Source organism: Trachymyrmex septentrionalis, unplaced genomic scaffold (assembly GCF_001594115.1).
Source record: "Trachymyrmex septentrionalis isolate Tsep2-gDNA-1 unplaced genomic scaffold, Tsep1.0 scaffold69, whole genome shotgun sequence".
NCBI lineage: Eukaryota > Metazoa > Arthropoda > Insecta > Hymenoptera > Formicidae > Trachymyrmex > Trachymyrmex septentrionalis.
Window position 1 is genome coordinate 2,365,962 of NW_017305873.1, and position 14,719 is coordinate 2,380,680.

The 14,719-nt window shown below is 33.8% G+C and overlaps 1 protein-coding gene across 1 annotated transcript in view; it reads left to right on the forward strand.

Annotated features, from left to right (window-relative positions):
• The window catches only part of LOC108753340, a 2,133-nt gene extending 1,701 nt beyond the window's left edge, over positions 1-432 (forward strand). Inside the window, exon 4 of the mRNA XM_018494834.1 lies at positions 100-432. Coding sequence (XP_018350336.1) covers positions 100-432 — 333 coding nt within the window. The remainder of the gene's footprint in view (positions 1-99) is intronic.
• Positions 433-14,719: the final 14,287 nt, after the last annotated feature.

A 14,719-nucleotide genomic window follows, 5' to 3' on the forward strand; every position in this document is an offset into this window, starting at 1 on the left:
CGATGAATACACTTAACCGGATTCAAACAAAATCCGCAAAATCTGACGCGAAAGTGCGACGAGCGCAACGAATTCTCCACTGATGAATACTTTCCGTAGCTCAGGGAATGCGTTCGCGAAGCTTCAACAGTGTTCCCTAACATCAACAATACCTACATCAATCTTACGAACACGCAGCTTGTGCAATTATTCATCAACACCACCACCTGCGTGCTGGCGAAGACTCGCTGTTCCTATGTGAATCCGGTGACCGGTGAGCTTCAGGATAGTGACATAGTCAACAAGTTGCATCTACCTTCACTGAACGCCTTGCTAGTCAACACCGACTACGACATCAGCATCGTGCAGCTGCCGTTCCGTTCCGGCAGCGTCGATGTGTGCACTAAGTATAGAAACGTCGAGCAAGCGACTTGGCCCAGTGTCGTGTGTTAATTTACAAACAGAAATTATATCGAGCCAAGAGAGGCAGCCGGTATCCACGACGCTAAATGACGCGCGGGATGATTTTACCAAGCAACCGTTGCAGAATGAGATTACCGTGTGCCCCGTTGTTCCTAATAAAGATTTGTTTCTGTTGGCGCTAACATTTCGATCATTTCTACCTCCTGGTTTCGCGGCTATTAATACTAACGCACGGCGGTTAAGCGGCACGTGCCAAAGAACAACACATCCGCATTCTTAAGCAATGTCTTTTTCAAGAGTCGTTTGATATTCTGGTTCGTGAAGAAAACAAATTTGGAACTCAGTTCGCATACTAGTACCGATTAAAACACAAATTGTACACAAATTGATATAAAGATGTCTATTTAATATGTATAAATGCACGAAAAGAACGGTTTTGCTAAAGTATCTAAAAATTTAGCTAGATACAGATCTAAAAATAGATTTTGTTGAACCAAAGTAATTACGTAGGGCATTCAAGTTGATTGCTAGAATATAAAAACTGTTTTTACAGTATATATACTTAAATGTCCTATATAATAACTTTGATATAGTTCAATAAAATTATTTTTAAATCTACATTTAAATACATAGCTAAATTGTTAGCTCTTTTACTTCAGCAACATCGTTTTTTTCATATACAAATTAAATCGTGGAACCCTTAATACATTTTATTGTACTGTTCGATAAAATATTTATATAATATTTGCACTTGTCATTTTTACTTTGCATATTTGCACAACTTTATCGTGAATTTTATTTACACGGCTCAATTTACGTCGAAGGTATAACATCGATTCATGAAACTGGCCAATCACAGTCATTCCATTCTTCTGATTCTTCAGAGAATAAGCTATGGATTGGCCAATTTCATAACGTCGATGTTATAACTTCGACGTAAATCGAGCTATATAAACATAGTCGTGTAATAACTATGTAATAAATTTTTTTTCTTAAACGGAAATATAAAAAGTGAACATTTTTATCATTGAAAGTAAACGAAGAAATTTTTCACGTTTCTGCCTTAGAGAAAAAAAGTACATAATCGGTTACTCAGTTAGATCAGTACAATGGCTTTAATATATCTACATTAATACGCACTATAGCATCTACCTGAGTTCGCTAGGAGAATTTATCAAATCAGAAAAGACTGATCATTTTAAAGCTATATAGCGGCGCATAAGAAAAACATAAGCAGTAAGTAGATTAAGACTTTTTTATTTACTACTGCTTACGTTATTGCTTTTAGCGACGTCTACGATGAAATTTTAAAACGTTAAACTTAAGCTTTAATTAAGCCTTAAGCTGTAAGAAATTGCAGACCCCAATCATAGTCGATTGTTCTTCTCACAGTCGTCGACTATGATTGATTAATTTCTTATGACTTAAAACGTAAAGTTTCAGCTTTACGTCTCAAAACATTTAACGTTTCTTAATTGTAATGGACCGATTCACTTACTGCACTTACTTATATTTTACTGCTTACGTTTTTGTATGTGTTACCAGCTAAAAAGGTCGTCTATAACGGAGGCAGTAAGCTGTAAGAAATTGACCAATCACAGTCGAATATAAGAAGACTAATCGACTATGATTTGTCAATTTCTTGTAGTTTAACTACTTCCATTGTAGATAACCTTTAAGGCATCTCACTGAACTTCGCGGCAGTTAAACGACACGAGAAGATACTAATAGCGAAATGAAAAATCGAATGAAATCATTCAAGTTTGCAAGATACGTAGCATCGTTTGAAAGAAGCGACTTTTGTCTAGCAGGAATATTCTCTTCGCGACAATAAAAGAACGTTATATATACGTTGAATACGTTAGATAAGATGTGTGCACATAAAAGGCACCGCGCGTGATGCATATTATTTTTTCGCGAGAGGAAAGTTTCTTTTATATCCGCGCACGCGAGCGAGCGAGCGAGTTTCCATCTCAGAGATCACGCCGCGAGAGTATTTCCACGCGTAACTTTTTCGCAGACGCAATCCACGCCGAATCCCGCGGGCGAAAAAAAGGAACCGATACCGCGTAATCTCCCCGTCATCCTCCTCCCACTGTTGGCTTCCTTGTCGTTTCTCTCGTCAAATCGCGCCTCATCGTTTCCTCGTGACTGTGTCGATACGCAAGGTGAGATAAGGTAAGACGTGCCCGATGCTTGACGAGAACTCGGCATGCAAACAACTTCATAACGACTTCGGCCGTCGAGCGTGAAAATTCGCAAATATAAACTCGCCCGGGGACGCAACGCCCGCGATGTCGGGCCGCCGTCACGTAATTTTTATTTATTTTCGTCAGAACGGCGGATGTGAAAAACGCAAATAAACGCGCGGGAAGAAGAGTCGACGGCCGAGAATAAAATTTCCTTCAACATTTAGGATAAGCGAAGGCTCACCTGCGAAATTTCTCTCTCTCTCTCTCTCTCTCTCGGCGCGCTCCAAGATTTCGCGAAATAGAATTCGCAGTGCAAAACCGTGGCGAGCAAATATTTAAATGACGCTGGTACGATTTCGAGAGTCGTCCATTACGTAGGCGCACGAGAATGCTCTTTCGTTTAAAATGTGTTCACGTGTGGGCGAACGGCGCGGTAGCTTCGCGGAGCAATGCGATGGGCTCCATTTGTGGTATCGATTACATGATGGGTCGCCCCGTATGCATCTGCGTACTTACGCGAACAAGAGAGAGAGAGAGAGAGAGAGAGAGAGAGAGAGAGAGAGAGAGAGAGAGAGACAAAAATGAAAAAATAAATAAATGGCGTAGATAAAGAGGAGAAGAGTAAGGGATCGCTCCATTGCGTAGAGGCGACGCTCCACTTAGCATCTCTTCCTCGAAATAATTTGAAATATGCAAATACAATTGGTGCACACATTTGCGTGCGACGCGAGAGTGCGTACACTCCGGCGAGTGTGTATCACGAAGGAGAAGAGAAGGCTGGGAGAGACGACGAAGACTGCGCGGGTATTCGAGTGGTTCACGGTTCAGTTCTCTCGGAGTCAATCTAACTTAACATGCAGATGCAATACGTGGAATCGAGATGGTACAGCGAAGCGAGGAGAATTCTGAGTCATTCCTGGCATCGCTGTCCTTTCCATATCTTCTTGTCTTTATCATAATGTAGCACTCTTCTGACCGATAGCTACAGTTATTGAGTCACTTATTAGACATTAGATACCAAAACTAAATGCATTTAGTACTTGAGATAAATTTGGAATTTTAGGTTTGGAACAAAGAGCGCAATATCCAATAGTTATAATATATAATAGTATACAGAAAAACGTAAGCAGAAAGCAAGCAAGTCAACATTTTTTATTTGCCACTTAACTTATTTGTCTTACGTTCTTCACTATGATTGGCTGATTCGCTTATCGCTTACACCTTACTGCTTATGTTTTTCTGTGTGCCACTTATGATATACAAAAAAAGAATGGTTTTGCTAAAGTATTTAAAAACATAACTAGCTACAATTTAATAATAATTTTGTTTAAACCATTAAAATAATTATGTAAAAACGTTTGAATGTTGATAACAATATTGCAAAACATTTTAATTAAACACTAAATCAGTTTAAGCGTCCTACATATATTTTTATAATGAATCAAATAAAATAAATTTTCAGATCTGCATATCTACCTCTTTAAATTCTTTGCAAACAGAAATTAATCTACTCTTTTTCATGATAGCTTAATTTTTACTCTTCAGAGTGAGATTCACTCTGAAAGTTTTAGAAAGTAAAATGTTAAATAAAGTTTTAGAAAGTAGTAAATTTTTATACTTAACAAAACCCTTCGTAAAGCCATTGTGTCCATATCACACAAAAAAATATCATTCTCTCTCTATTGATAAGAAAAGTGATTACTCAATTTATTTTGTTTAAATAACAGTTATCTTTAACAAAGAATTGTCTTCATAATAATCTTAAAATATACTTACAAATTTCAGAAAAACTTATTATGAATTCAAAACAAGAATTTATGTTCTTTTGAGAAATGTTATAAAATTATTTAAAGAAATAATTTTAATAATATAAGCAAGTCAAAGTTTTAATTTAATAATTTTGATTAAAGTATCAAATCCACTAAGATTCAGAATATATTTTGAATATAAATTTGATGTTTATGATAACCCTATTAAGCTAGCCCCCCCTCCCCTGACCAGCGACAAATTATTTACTATGATACATAGATACATTTATTGTTAGATACATATACATTTATTCATTTATTATTATACATAAATTTACGGATAAGTAAACTTTTAAAATATCTGAAACAATTATTACTTGCATACAACATGTATTTTTTTATGTAGCGTTGTGATTTTTAACAAAAAATATGCAAAATTTAAAAAGGACAGCATACAAGTGATATCTAAAATTTATGCACGTCGATAGCTAGGATTTTTTTATTTCCACTCACAACAAAATATTAAATACAATTAATACTCTTCTTTCAATAAGAGTACATTCGGACATATATATATTAATGCCGAACAACCCCCAAGCTTTCTCTTGACAAAGCTCAATGCATACAAACGACACTCGTATATCAATTAAAAATACAAGAGAAATAAATCAAGGAATATTCATCGAGAGATTAATTCAATAGTACTCGTGAGAGCTTAGCGAATTTTTCGCTTTGCAGGCACAAATACGATTCATTGAGAATTAAACGCGGGAACATCAAGGCCTCCATCTAGTCCACAATTTATACAAGTCCTCTTCTTAAATTCCGCATAAGTCTTTCGCGAGGGCACGCTATATCTTGCGATACAATACATTAGTCATCGTAATAAATGACGAAGCTTAGCCGCGACTCTTTCGAGAATATTATCAGAAACCCAGAGACCTTCCTTTCAGACAGGGGATAGCTCTCGAGCCGACATCCGCTTTCGAATTTCAAGTGGGTCAGGTCGATTACGAACACCCCGTATGCCACGGAGCGTGCGTCGCTATTTTCAGCCGATCATCGCTAGGAATGCATCAGCGCGGGGAATCATCGACAGATCCGTCCTGTGACAATCGCCGTACGACCTCGTTTTCGAGAAACCAACATCGATGACGCCGCCGACGTTTTACGAGAGTGAATCATGCGAAACGCAAACGGCGATTGCGCAAGCGGCGTCATCATTGAGTGCGGAGGCGTCGGCAAACGTACGAGCGTAAACAGCGTCCCAATGCAGTGAGATAGCTAAATCGATACCGATAAATAGATCAAGAGAAACAGAAAGACAAAAAAAGGTGCTTTCCATTTAATGACACAAGTCGACACTAAACGTCTCGTTCTATCTTCCTCGGCATTCCATAAAGATACACTAAAAAAAAAAAGCCTAATATTCGCAAACAAATGTTACATATGACATTTTCTTCAATATTTATTTTGATTGTAAAAAAAATTGACTGCGACAAAATATATACGCTTCTGTAAAATATATCTCATTACTCGTACACTGTTATAAGATATCAAAGGAGTAACCCAAACCCTTGAGTTAAATAACAATTTATTTTTAATTTCACGTTGTGTGTTAAAATGTAAATCAATCCTTTCGTGGTTAGTTTCGAACGTAAACAATGTTTACATTAACGTTCTATAAAAGTGAATCAGTGTATTATTATTGACATCAGTGCTATATTTATAACTGATGCAATCATCAGCGAATATTTACCGTTTTATAATGATACGCTGATGTATTCACTTTTATGTATTTCGATCTGCAAAAAAATATAACTTCTAAAAATAAATCAGTGTATTACTACTGGAAAACAGTAAATATTTATTGATGACTTTTAAGTATTGAAATTACTGATTCACTTTTAGATTTACTATTTTTTGTATTTAGTAAGTAATAAACTATAAATTTGAGTTAAATTTAACATTTTTTTTTAATTTAAATTGTTTAACTCCATTGTTTAGATTAAATTAACAATATATTGAGTAAGAGCATATATTGATAACATACAGAAAGGATTAAAAATAAAATACTCAAATTGAATACAATTTATTAGTGTAAAGAAATAAAAAATAAAATAGATATTTTATTTTCTAGAAATAAAATTTTATTTTACCATATTTAAATATATAAATTTCTATTCCAACAAATAAATTTTTAAATATCTTTCTCTCAATGTAGAACAATATTTACGTTTACTTGTGTCATCAAATTGAAAACACTCAAAAACATGTCGAAAATTAAAGACAAAGTAAGGAAAAAATAAACCGATAGAAGAGCACGACCCACGTCATCGAAGCCATGGTTCTCGTATATACGTGAAATCTAGGACGACTCATCGCGTTTTCATCTGCTCCAATTCGTACGCATCCTTCCTGAAGTACTAATGAGGAAAAATATCGCAACATTTCGAGTCGAGTAAGTCCGTTCTCTCTCCTCTTTAACCGAGGATGCACGTATGTACGGGGTTCGAGGCTTCAGTTTGAAACCTTTACGATTTCGAAACTTGGGATTAACAAATTATCAGGTAGTGATTGAAAAAAAATTCAGTAAATTCAGTAGGAGCCGGGTATGCGTCAGTATTGAAACAGAGTTGTATGAATTCGAGACTATTTTACTGGAGGAAATTAACTAACCGCGTCGGAAGGGTATTAAAATGTAATTTAGTATTTTATAACGCGAGTGATACTCTGATAGCTGAGATTCCGGCGCAACAATAAAATAAAAATAAAAGAGAAATTGTCGACTGTTAATCGAAAAGCATCTCGAGTTGAGCTCGTTCCAAGAACACAATTTTCTGTGATCCATATTCTACATCACATAATCACGATGTAATATCTCATAACTTAGCGTGACTGCTTGAAATAACGTACCACTTCCGGCGTACTTTTATCCCATTCTTCTAACGACGTGAAACGTGTATTTGCTATTCTTAAATATAACATCTTCTCGTACAACTTAGATAAGATTCGTTCAGATAAAATCAATGAAGAGTAAAAGATAATAACGCACAAATAAAAGAAAATCATCTTCATGAATCGTAAATCGCAATTCAGCGGATCTCATCTCGACGACCACAGATGATTCGAAACGCGATTTTCCTTCCTACATGATTTCATGCCGTATCGTCAAACGGAAAAGGATGATCTGTCCATCGAAATGATGTCAACCACGGAAAAACAATTTCATCCTCGATAAATCTACTTACGATGAAGTAATACTCGTGGAATGTGCATGAATATAATAACGGTTATAATACTAATATACGAATATAATACTAGAAAATATTTTGATTGCACTGAGAAAGCTATTGATTCAATTGAAGTCTATGTTATATTACGGGCTGTCACATAAGTAACTAATTCCTGTATATTTTTATTGACATAAAGGCCTTGATTATTGAAATAATAATTTATGCCTTTATGTCGATAAAAATATACATGAATTAATCACTTATGTTCGTGACAGCTCGTAATATAGACTTTAATTGAATCAACAGCATTTTTTTCTCAGTGCAATCAAAATATATTCTCAGTGGGTATAACAATATGAAGCACAAATAAAACGAATTCTAGTCATGTGAACGAAAATTCTGTTATCGTTAACTGAATTTTAACTAAATTTTTTAAATACTTCAGCAAAAAACAATACTTTCCATGTAGATTTAACTATGAATGTCTAATTTGTATCTTTCTATTTAAAACTATAATATGCAATAAAATCTTTTTTTCATTGTAGGATAGAACATTTTTTACTACACTGAAAAAGTCTAGTAGTAATAATCAGGTCTAATGATAGTTACTAAGGTTTTGGTGAAATAATTTCAATCAATATTTGGTTAATATAATCAAGGCCAATTAACTGTTAATTTTATTTTTCTAAATATTTAGTAAAACAGTTAATTACTGTTGTGTAATATTTACTAAATATTGCACCAATACGATAAAAAAATACATTTAATAGCTATTAGCAGACTTTTTCTCAATATATTATACATATATTCTCAATATACAATAGCGATGACCGTGTGCAAAAATATGCCTTATATCAGTTGATCTCGTCGAAAAATGCTGATGACGATCACCAATCCTGCACGCGATTCCACGACCTGGATGCGACAGACTATTTTCTCCGACCTTTACCTAAATCCATGCTCATTTCTTTAGTAATTACAGGACCTATGTTTCACGTTTATCAAACCTTGTAGTTACATCTTCTTATCACTCCAAACGTCAAACGTTTAAAAAGACTTAATGACACGTGCTTGCTCGAATAATGATCAAAATAATAAATTAATTAAATGTAGAATTTTCCAGACAAATTATTATAATAAAAATAATCTATTAAAAACAATTTTTACATATCATAATAATTCAAATAATTACAAAACTTTTATCTGTTTTTTACGCTTTAAATGCGCCTATAGATTTCTTTTAATTAACTTAATGCCACCGTTTTCACACCAACGTCCATTTCTATCAATGTAGATTAACTTTAAAAATTCTTCTAAAACTTAGGAAAAAATAAAAAGTAACTTTAATCTTGATTAAATTTACTTTTTATTTTTTCCTAATTAGAAGAGCTAGAAAAATATTAAAAAACAAGTTAAAGATTAAGTTCAGATTAAGTCAATTTATATTAACAGAAAGATGGATATAAATTGTCATAAAATCATCTATTATATTCCGTTATGTCAACCGTAATTTCTCACATCACGTAGATTTAGAAACAATATTAAATAATTCTGCAAAAGTTGAATTCGATGGTCGTGGCGGCATCTACGAGGAACTTCGCGAAGCGCAATTCGCGCCGAGATTCTTCGCTAAAAATGTTCACGCCTGTATTCGAATTGTTTTGATCGAACTGGTTTCGAGTGAAGCCTCGGATAAACCGGAAATCTTGCGGGATAGCTCGCAGACATTTGTCTAACGTGGTCACGCAATTTGTCTCTTAATGGCAACCCGGAAATCCCGTACGTTTCGCCGAAGTAAACTAACTACAATTTCTAATCCAGCTATACTAGAGCCGATGTTTTAAATCGCCTGCGATAAATCACTCCGTACCGATTTTCCCCCGAGCCGTATAACTACATTGCGGTTCTACGATGGCAAATGCATTCTACGACGAGTATTTTACGGCGTCTTCAAAAAAACTACCAAGAAATTTAATCACAATATTTGCTTGAATAAGAAAAGCTTAAGAAATGAGAGCCATTCTAGAATTTCAGAAACTAATAAATTAAATTCAGATTAAAATGGATTAATTCTGATTTACCGCCAATGTTATGTTCCGAGAAAAATCAAAGCCAAACTATGAAAATTTGTGTACAAAAACAAAATCATATACAAAGATAGAAAAATAATTACATATGTTCATAATTTACTGTGCTGCATTCTTTTTCTAATTTAACTGACTAAATATTAATTTACTCTCGATAATTCAAGACACCTTTCAGTGATAATCGAAAAGAAAAAGCAAAAAGATGCAATTATATATATTTTTTTACGGTTTCAGCTACGCAATCATTCCTTCTAATTATTCCCACAGTGATCAATCGACCGTTACACTCCTATTAATCGATGGGTCAATTGATCCGAATTAAAGCGGCGCCCAGCAGATTCAAATTAAGATCAATATCTTGGACTGTGAATTGCAATATTACCGCGGTACCGGCTAATCGTAAATTTTTAAACGATACACGGAAAGAACAGTTTTGCTGAAGTATCTAAAATTTTAGACTTAGATACAAATCAGTGAAAATATAATTTTGTTGGACCATCATAATTATATAGAATGTTCGAACTAGTTATTAGAATGTCAAAACATTTTTCAGCATTGTTCATCATGCTTGAGAATTCTACAAAAATATATTACCGGTTCAACAAAATTATTTTCCAGATCTCTATTTAAATTGTTAAATACTTCAGTAAAATCTTTCTTTCCATGCACAAAGCAATTCCTAATTTCATATCTTTGCATAAGAAAAACGATTTTGCTGCAAGATCTAAAATTTTGTTAAACACAGATTTGAAGATAATTTTGTTCCATAAAAATAATTATGGAAGTATTGGAAATTGAAAAAATATATATTTTTGTAGCAACCAGTTCGAATTTTTAGCAAAATTATTTTGATGGAATTCAACAAAATTGTTTTCAGATATCCAGCAAAATGTTTTTATAGATCTTTCAGCAAAATTGTTTTTTTTCCATGTGGTACATTGTGTACGCTAAAACGTATTACACTGAGTTTTAACATTACATTGAGAGAAAAATGCGCCTACTAAGTTTTAATAGATATTTGTTTGAATGGTGCTAATTAAATATTTGCTAAATGTAAACATACAGTTATACAAAATTCAATTCAATTCCAAATATCAAACAAACCTATAATAATATAATTAAAGAATATGTGAAAAAAATGATTGAAAGATTTTCTCAAGATGATTTTATAATTTGAACTCTGATACTTTTCAAAAGCGTTACAACATATCTTGATTTTTCAGCGCATCTGGTAAACCACTTAGTCCAGCATCTGCGCGTAGCAGCCCTTAACAAGAATGTTGCTTTACCTTATGCAACATCATGACACTCTATGATGCAATCGCCATCTGACGTAAGCATCGCGTAATGTTGGCGTCATCTACATTATAGCTCTCGCCTACGTCATACTATGGATATGATGTTACGGCTTTTAGAGAACTTTTGATTACATATTTCACAATGCGCAAGATATCTAATTATTGGTATTTATAACAGTATGGCCTATCCCGCCTATCCTAGAAGGAATATTTTTCCGTCTTCATACATTTCATGTATAGCGCACCTTTAATAAGTTTGCTATTTTTATGCCCTAAATTAGTTAATATATTAAATCACATATATTAGAAATTCAAACAAGTCTTTTTTAAGAGCAAAGAAAGTGCTATATTCGAGAATGTCAACTTGAGCAATTAAGAAATATTATAAACTATTAAAAAAACATTCCTATTTTTCTTTAATTCTTCGATACTTTATACAAATCTGTTTTTTAAGAGTGAAAAATCTGCTATATTAGACTAAAAGCCTATATAATGTTTTGTTTATGGAATTCAAATCTATAAAGTTCCCTTTTCACTTTTTTCACGAATAATACACATCAGATATACATTAGATACCAATAGTAACCCAATCCCTTGAGTTAAATAACATTTTTAACCTCTGTATCAAAATGTAAATCAATCCATTTCTGTGATTAGTTTAAAGTAAACATCCGTCCATATTAACGTATGCATTTAATAAATAATAAACTAAATTTGAATAAAATTTGATATCTACATTTTTTTAAGTTACATAATTTAACTCCATTGTTTAATTAATTACGTTGTTTTAGGATTAATGACAACCTATAGAAATAATTAAAAATAATTCAAATTATAGATATAATTCGACGTTATGAATTTAACAGTGATGTATACGAGAAAACTAATTTACCCTTCTTACTCTATCCTAAATTTATCATAACAATTATACTTTCTCTTTTCTTATAAAACTATTTCATATTTCACATATCTTTTTTTAAAAATAAAAAATCTACTATAACGCATTCGACAGCGTCAAAATTTGGCATTGAGAAATTAAAAAATATGATAAAATGTTTAAAAAATGTGTCACTATTCTACTACTTTTTTTAAAGCTTTGATATTTTTCAAATTTTTTTAAAGCAAAAAACCGCTACATTTGATAGCATCAACTTGGCAATCAGACAATTAAAAAATGTAAATTATTAAAAAAATATATCGCTACCCTACAACTTTTCTTTAACTCTTCGTTACTTTCCATCTTTCTTTAAGAAGAAAAAACTGTTATATTCGATATAGCATCAATTTGATAAAAAGAAATAATTAATAAAAATTCTAAATTACTGTACTAAAGAAATTTGACACTATTCCCGGCAGTTTCCGAACAAAGTAGTGCACCGACAATATTGACAGGTACGACAAAACCGGCGCGAAGTCCGTGACATAAGTAGGTGGGTATTAATAAGGCCAGGATCGGGAAACCGCCCGGGGTGCTGCAGGACTGTTGGCGTCATCGTGTCAGTGACGTCATCGGGAACAGGTGACAGCCGCTGTCAGCGAGTGACGTCAAGCAGAGCGGAGCGGAGCGGACATCGAACCTCGGCCGGCGCGTTTGCGCAGACTGGCGCGTACGTGGGACGGGAAATGCACGTACGTGATGTTCGCACGGACGGAAGCGATAACCCACGCGTGAGAATTACGAACGGGTTAAGCGGGGGCGATTCGCGACACGGCGAGATAATCGTCGAAACTGTGACGACGACGGGAACCGCGGAGGGTCGCGGTGACAGTCGATAAAGCTCGCCGCGGTACCGCAACCGTCACGACGCTCGATCTCGTCTCATATGAAATGTCATGACTCACCAGCGGCGCAGAAACGTTGCTCACACCTTTGGATAGCCTCTCGCGTCGACGAGGTCCTTGCCAGGCGATGGTCCACTCGTGGAAATGCACGCACACTCACAACACTACACTCGAATTCGCAGAAACGGTCGCGGCCATTTTACCAAAGCATCACGGCGGAATCGTACAGCGTATCGCTGCCGTATCGCGACGCGGCGGACATAATGGCGCCATCTCGCGCTACCGCGGACAAGCTCGACGCGAGCGTTTATATAATCTTGCTCTGTACCGACGGTCGATCCCCCCCAGCTATATCTACGTAATTTTTATATAAATTTTGAAAGATACGACATTTATAAGGTTGAAGTAAATAAATCTATTCTACATAAGACAAAAATTAAACATATTAAACTGATAAAGCAAAACACTTGTAAAACAAAGTAATCGCGAAAACGATGATCACACGAACCGAACTGTGAACTCACGGCCGGTATCTGCAAAACAAAGAAAAATACACTTGAAAACGTAATAAGAATATTAATTATACGAATAATTCTATCATAGTAACTATATAATTTCGGTTTAACTTTTAAGAATTAGAAAAAAAGATAAAAGAGTAAAGAGTAAAGTTAGATTGAGATTAAAATTAATCTGTAAATGGACCTGAAACGTGCTATAGCATGCAAGAACATTTTACAACTTGATTAATTTTATAATTTATAGTTGTCCTAATACTTTATAGGTAATGTTACTATTAATCTTGTTACCATTCATTTTGTGCATTTCGGATAAGCACTTCTTGAGCTACACTCTGAGAGAGCGCTAGTGCGTGACAAAACTTCTTCAAATCAAACGTTCAGTAAAAGAATAATAAAAAATAATTTAAAAAATTTAAATTATATGGGCGCGAAGCGTCCAAGTAACCTTAGACTCAGTTTTTCATTATCTGCTTTAGACTTTACTATTAACTTCACTTAATAATTGGATGATAATATAAAAACTATATTTTTCAAGTCATGATTAAGCAGTAAATTATTTTGTGATAACTTTACAAGTTATACTTGCTACAAATCATCATTTAGTAATTAAGAAAACTACAGTTTTTATATTATCATCAGGAAGTCTAACCACAAATTAACCAGAAAATTAAAAGCCGAGCCTAAGTGACGCTACGGTCATGGGGACATTTACTTAGTAAAACTGTCATTTTATCATATCTAATCAGCACAATGAGTATCAAAATATAGCCGTTGATGGAAATAATTGCGATTACTGATAATTATCATTCAAAAATTGTATTTCGATAAATTAGTCCATGTAATGAATTCTATGAAGAATCCATATGAGTAATACTACGATTGTACGAAGTCTACTTGATAAAACTGTCACGCACATATCAATGTATACCGTAATATATATCGTGATATTATATCCTATAAAAATGTGCAATATACCTAATGATAATTACGCACTCTGGATACACTTAGGCGAGAAAACCGCTTTTTGAAATACACGTACGGACGATCTCGAACGAATCGCCGGTATTGACGCCGATACCCTAGAAAATAAAAATAGTAGTGTAAAAGAAAGAGTGATAGAAGCATAAGCGAAGTTTCTAGAAATCTAAAATTGAGACTAGATTTCTATTGTGAATACAAAGTTTTGGAATGTTGAGATGGTCACCAGTAGAGTTAAAATATTGATAAAAGTATCAAGTTATCGTTATCTTATTTATCGTTACATTATTTAGAAAGTAACAATTCTTTATTTTTTATTTCTTTATTTTTTTTACTTCTGTAATATTAAAATAAGATATTAAATTTAAAAATTATGTGTGTTATTTTTAATAACCGATATTAATTATAAAATCAATAAAACTTGAAATTCTAAGCTAGTCTCTATATAGCAAGCTCTTCTAATAAATCTTTAATAATT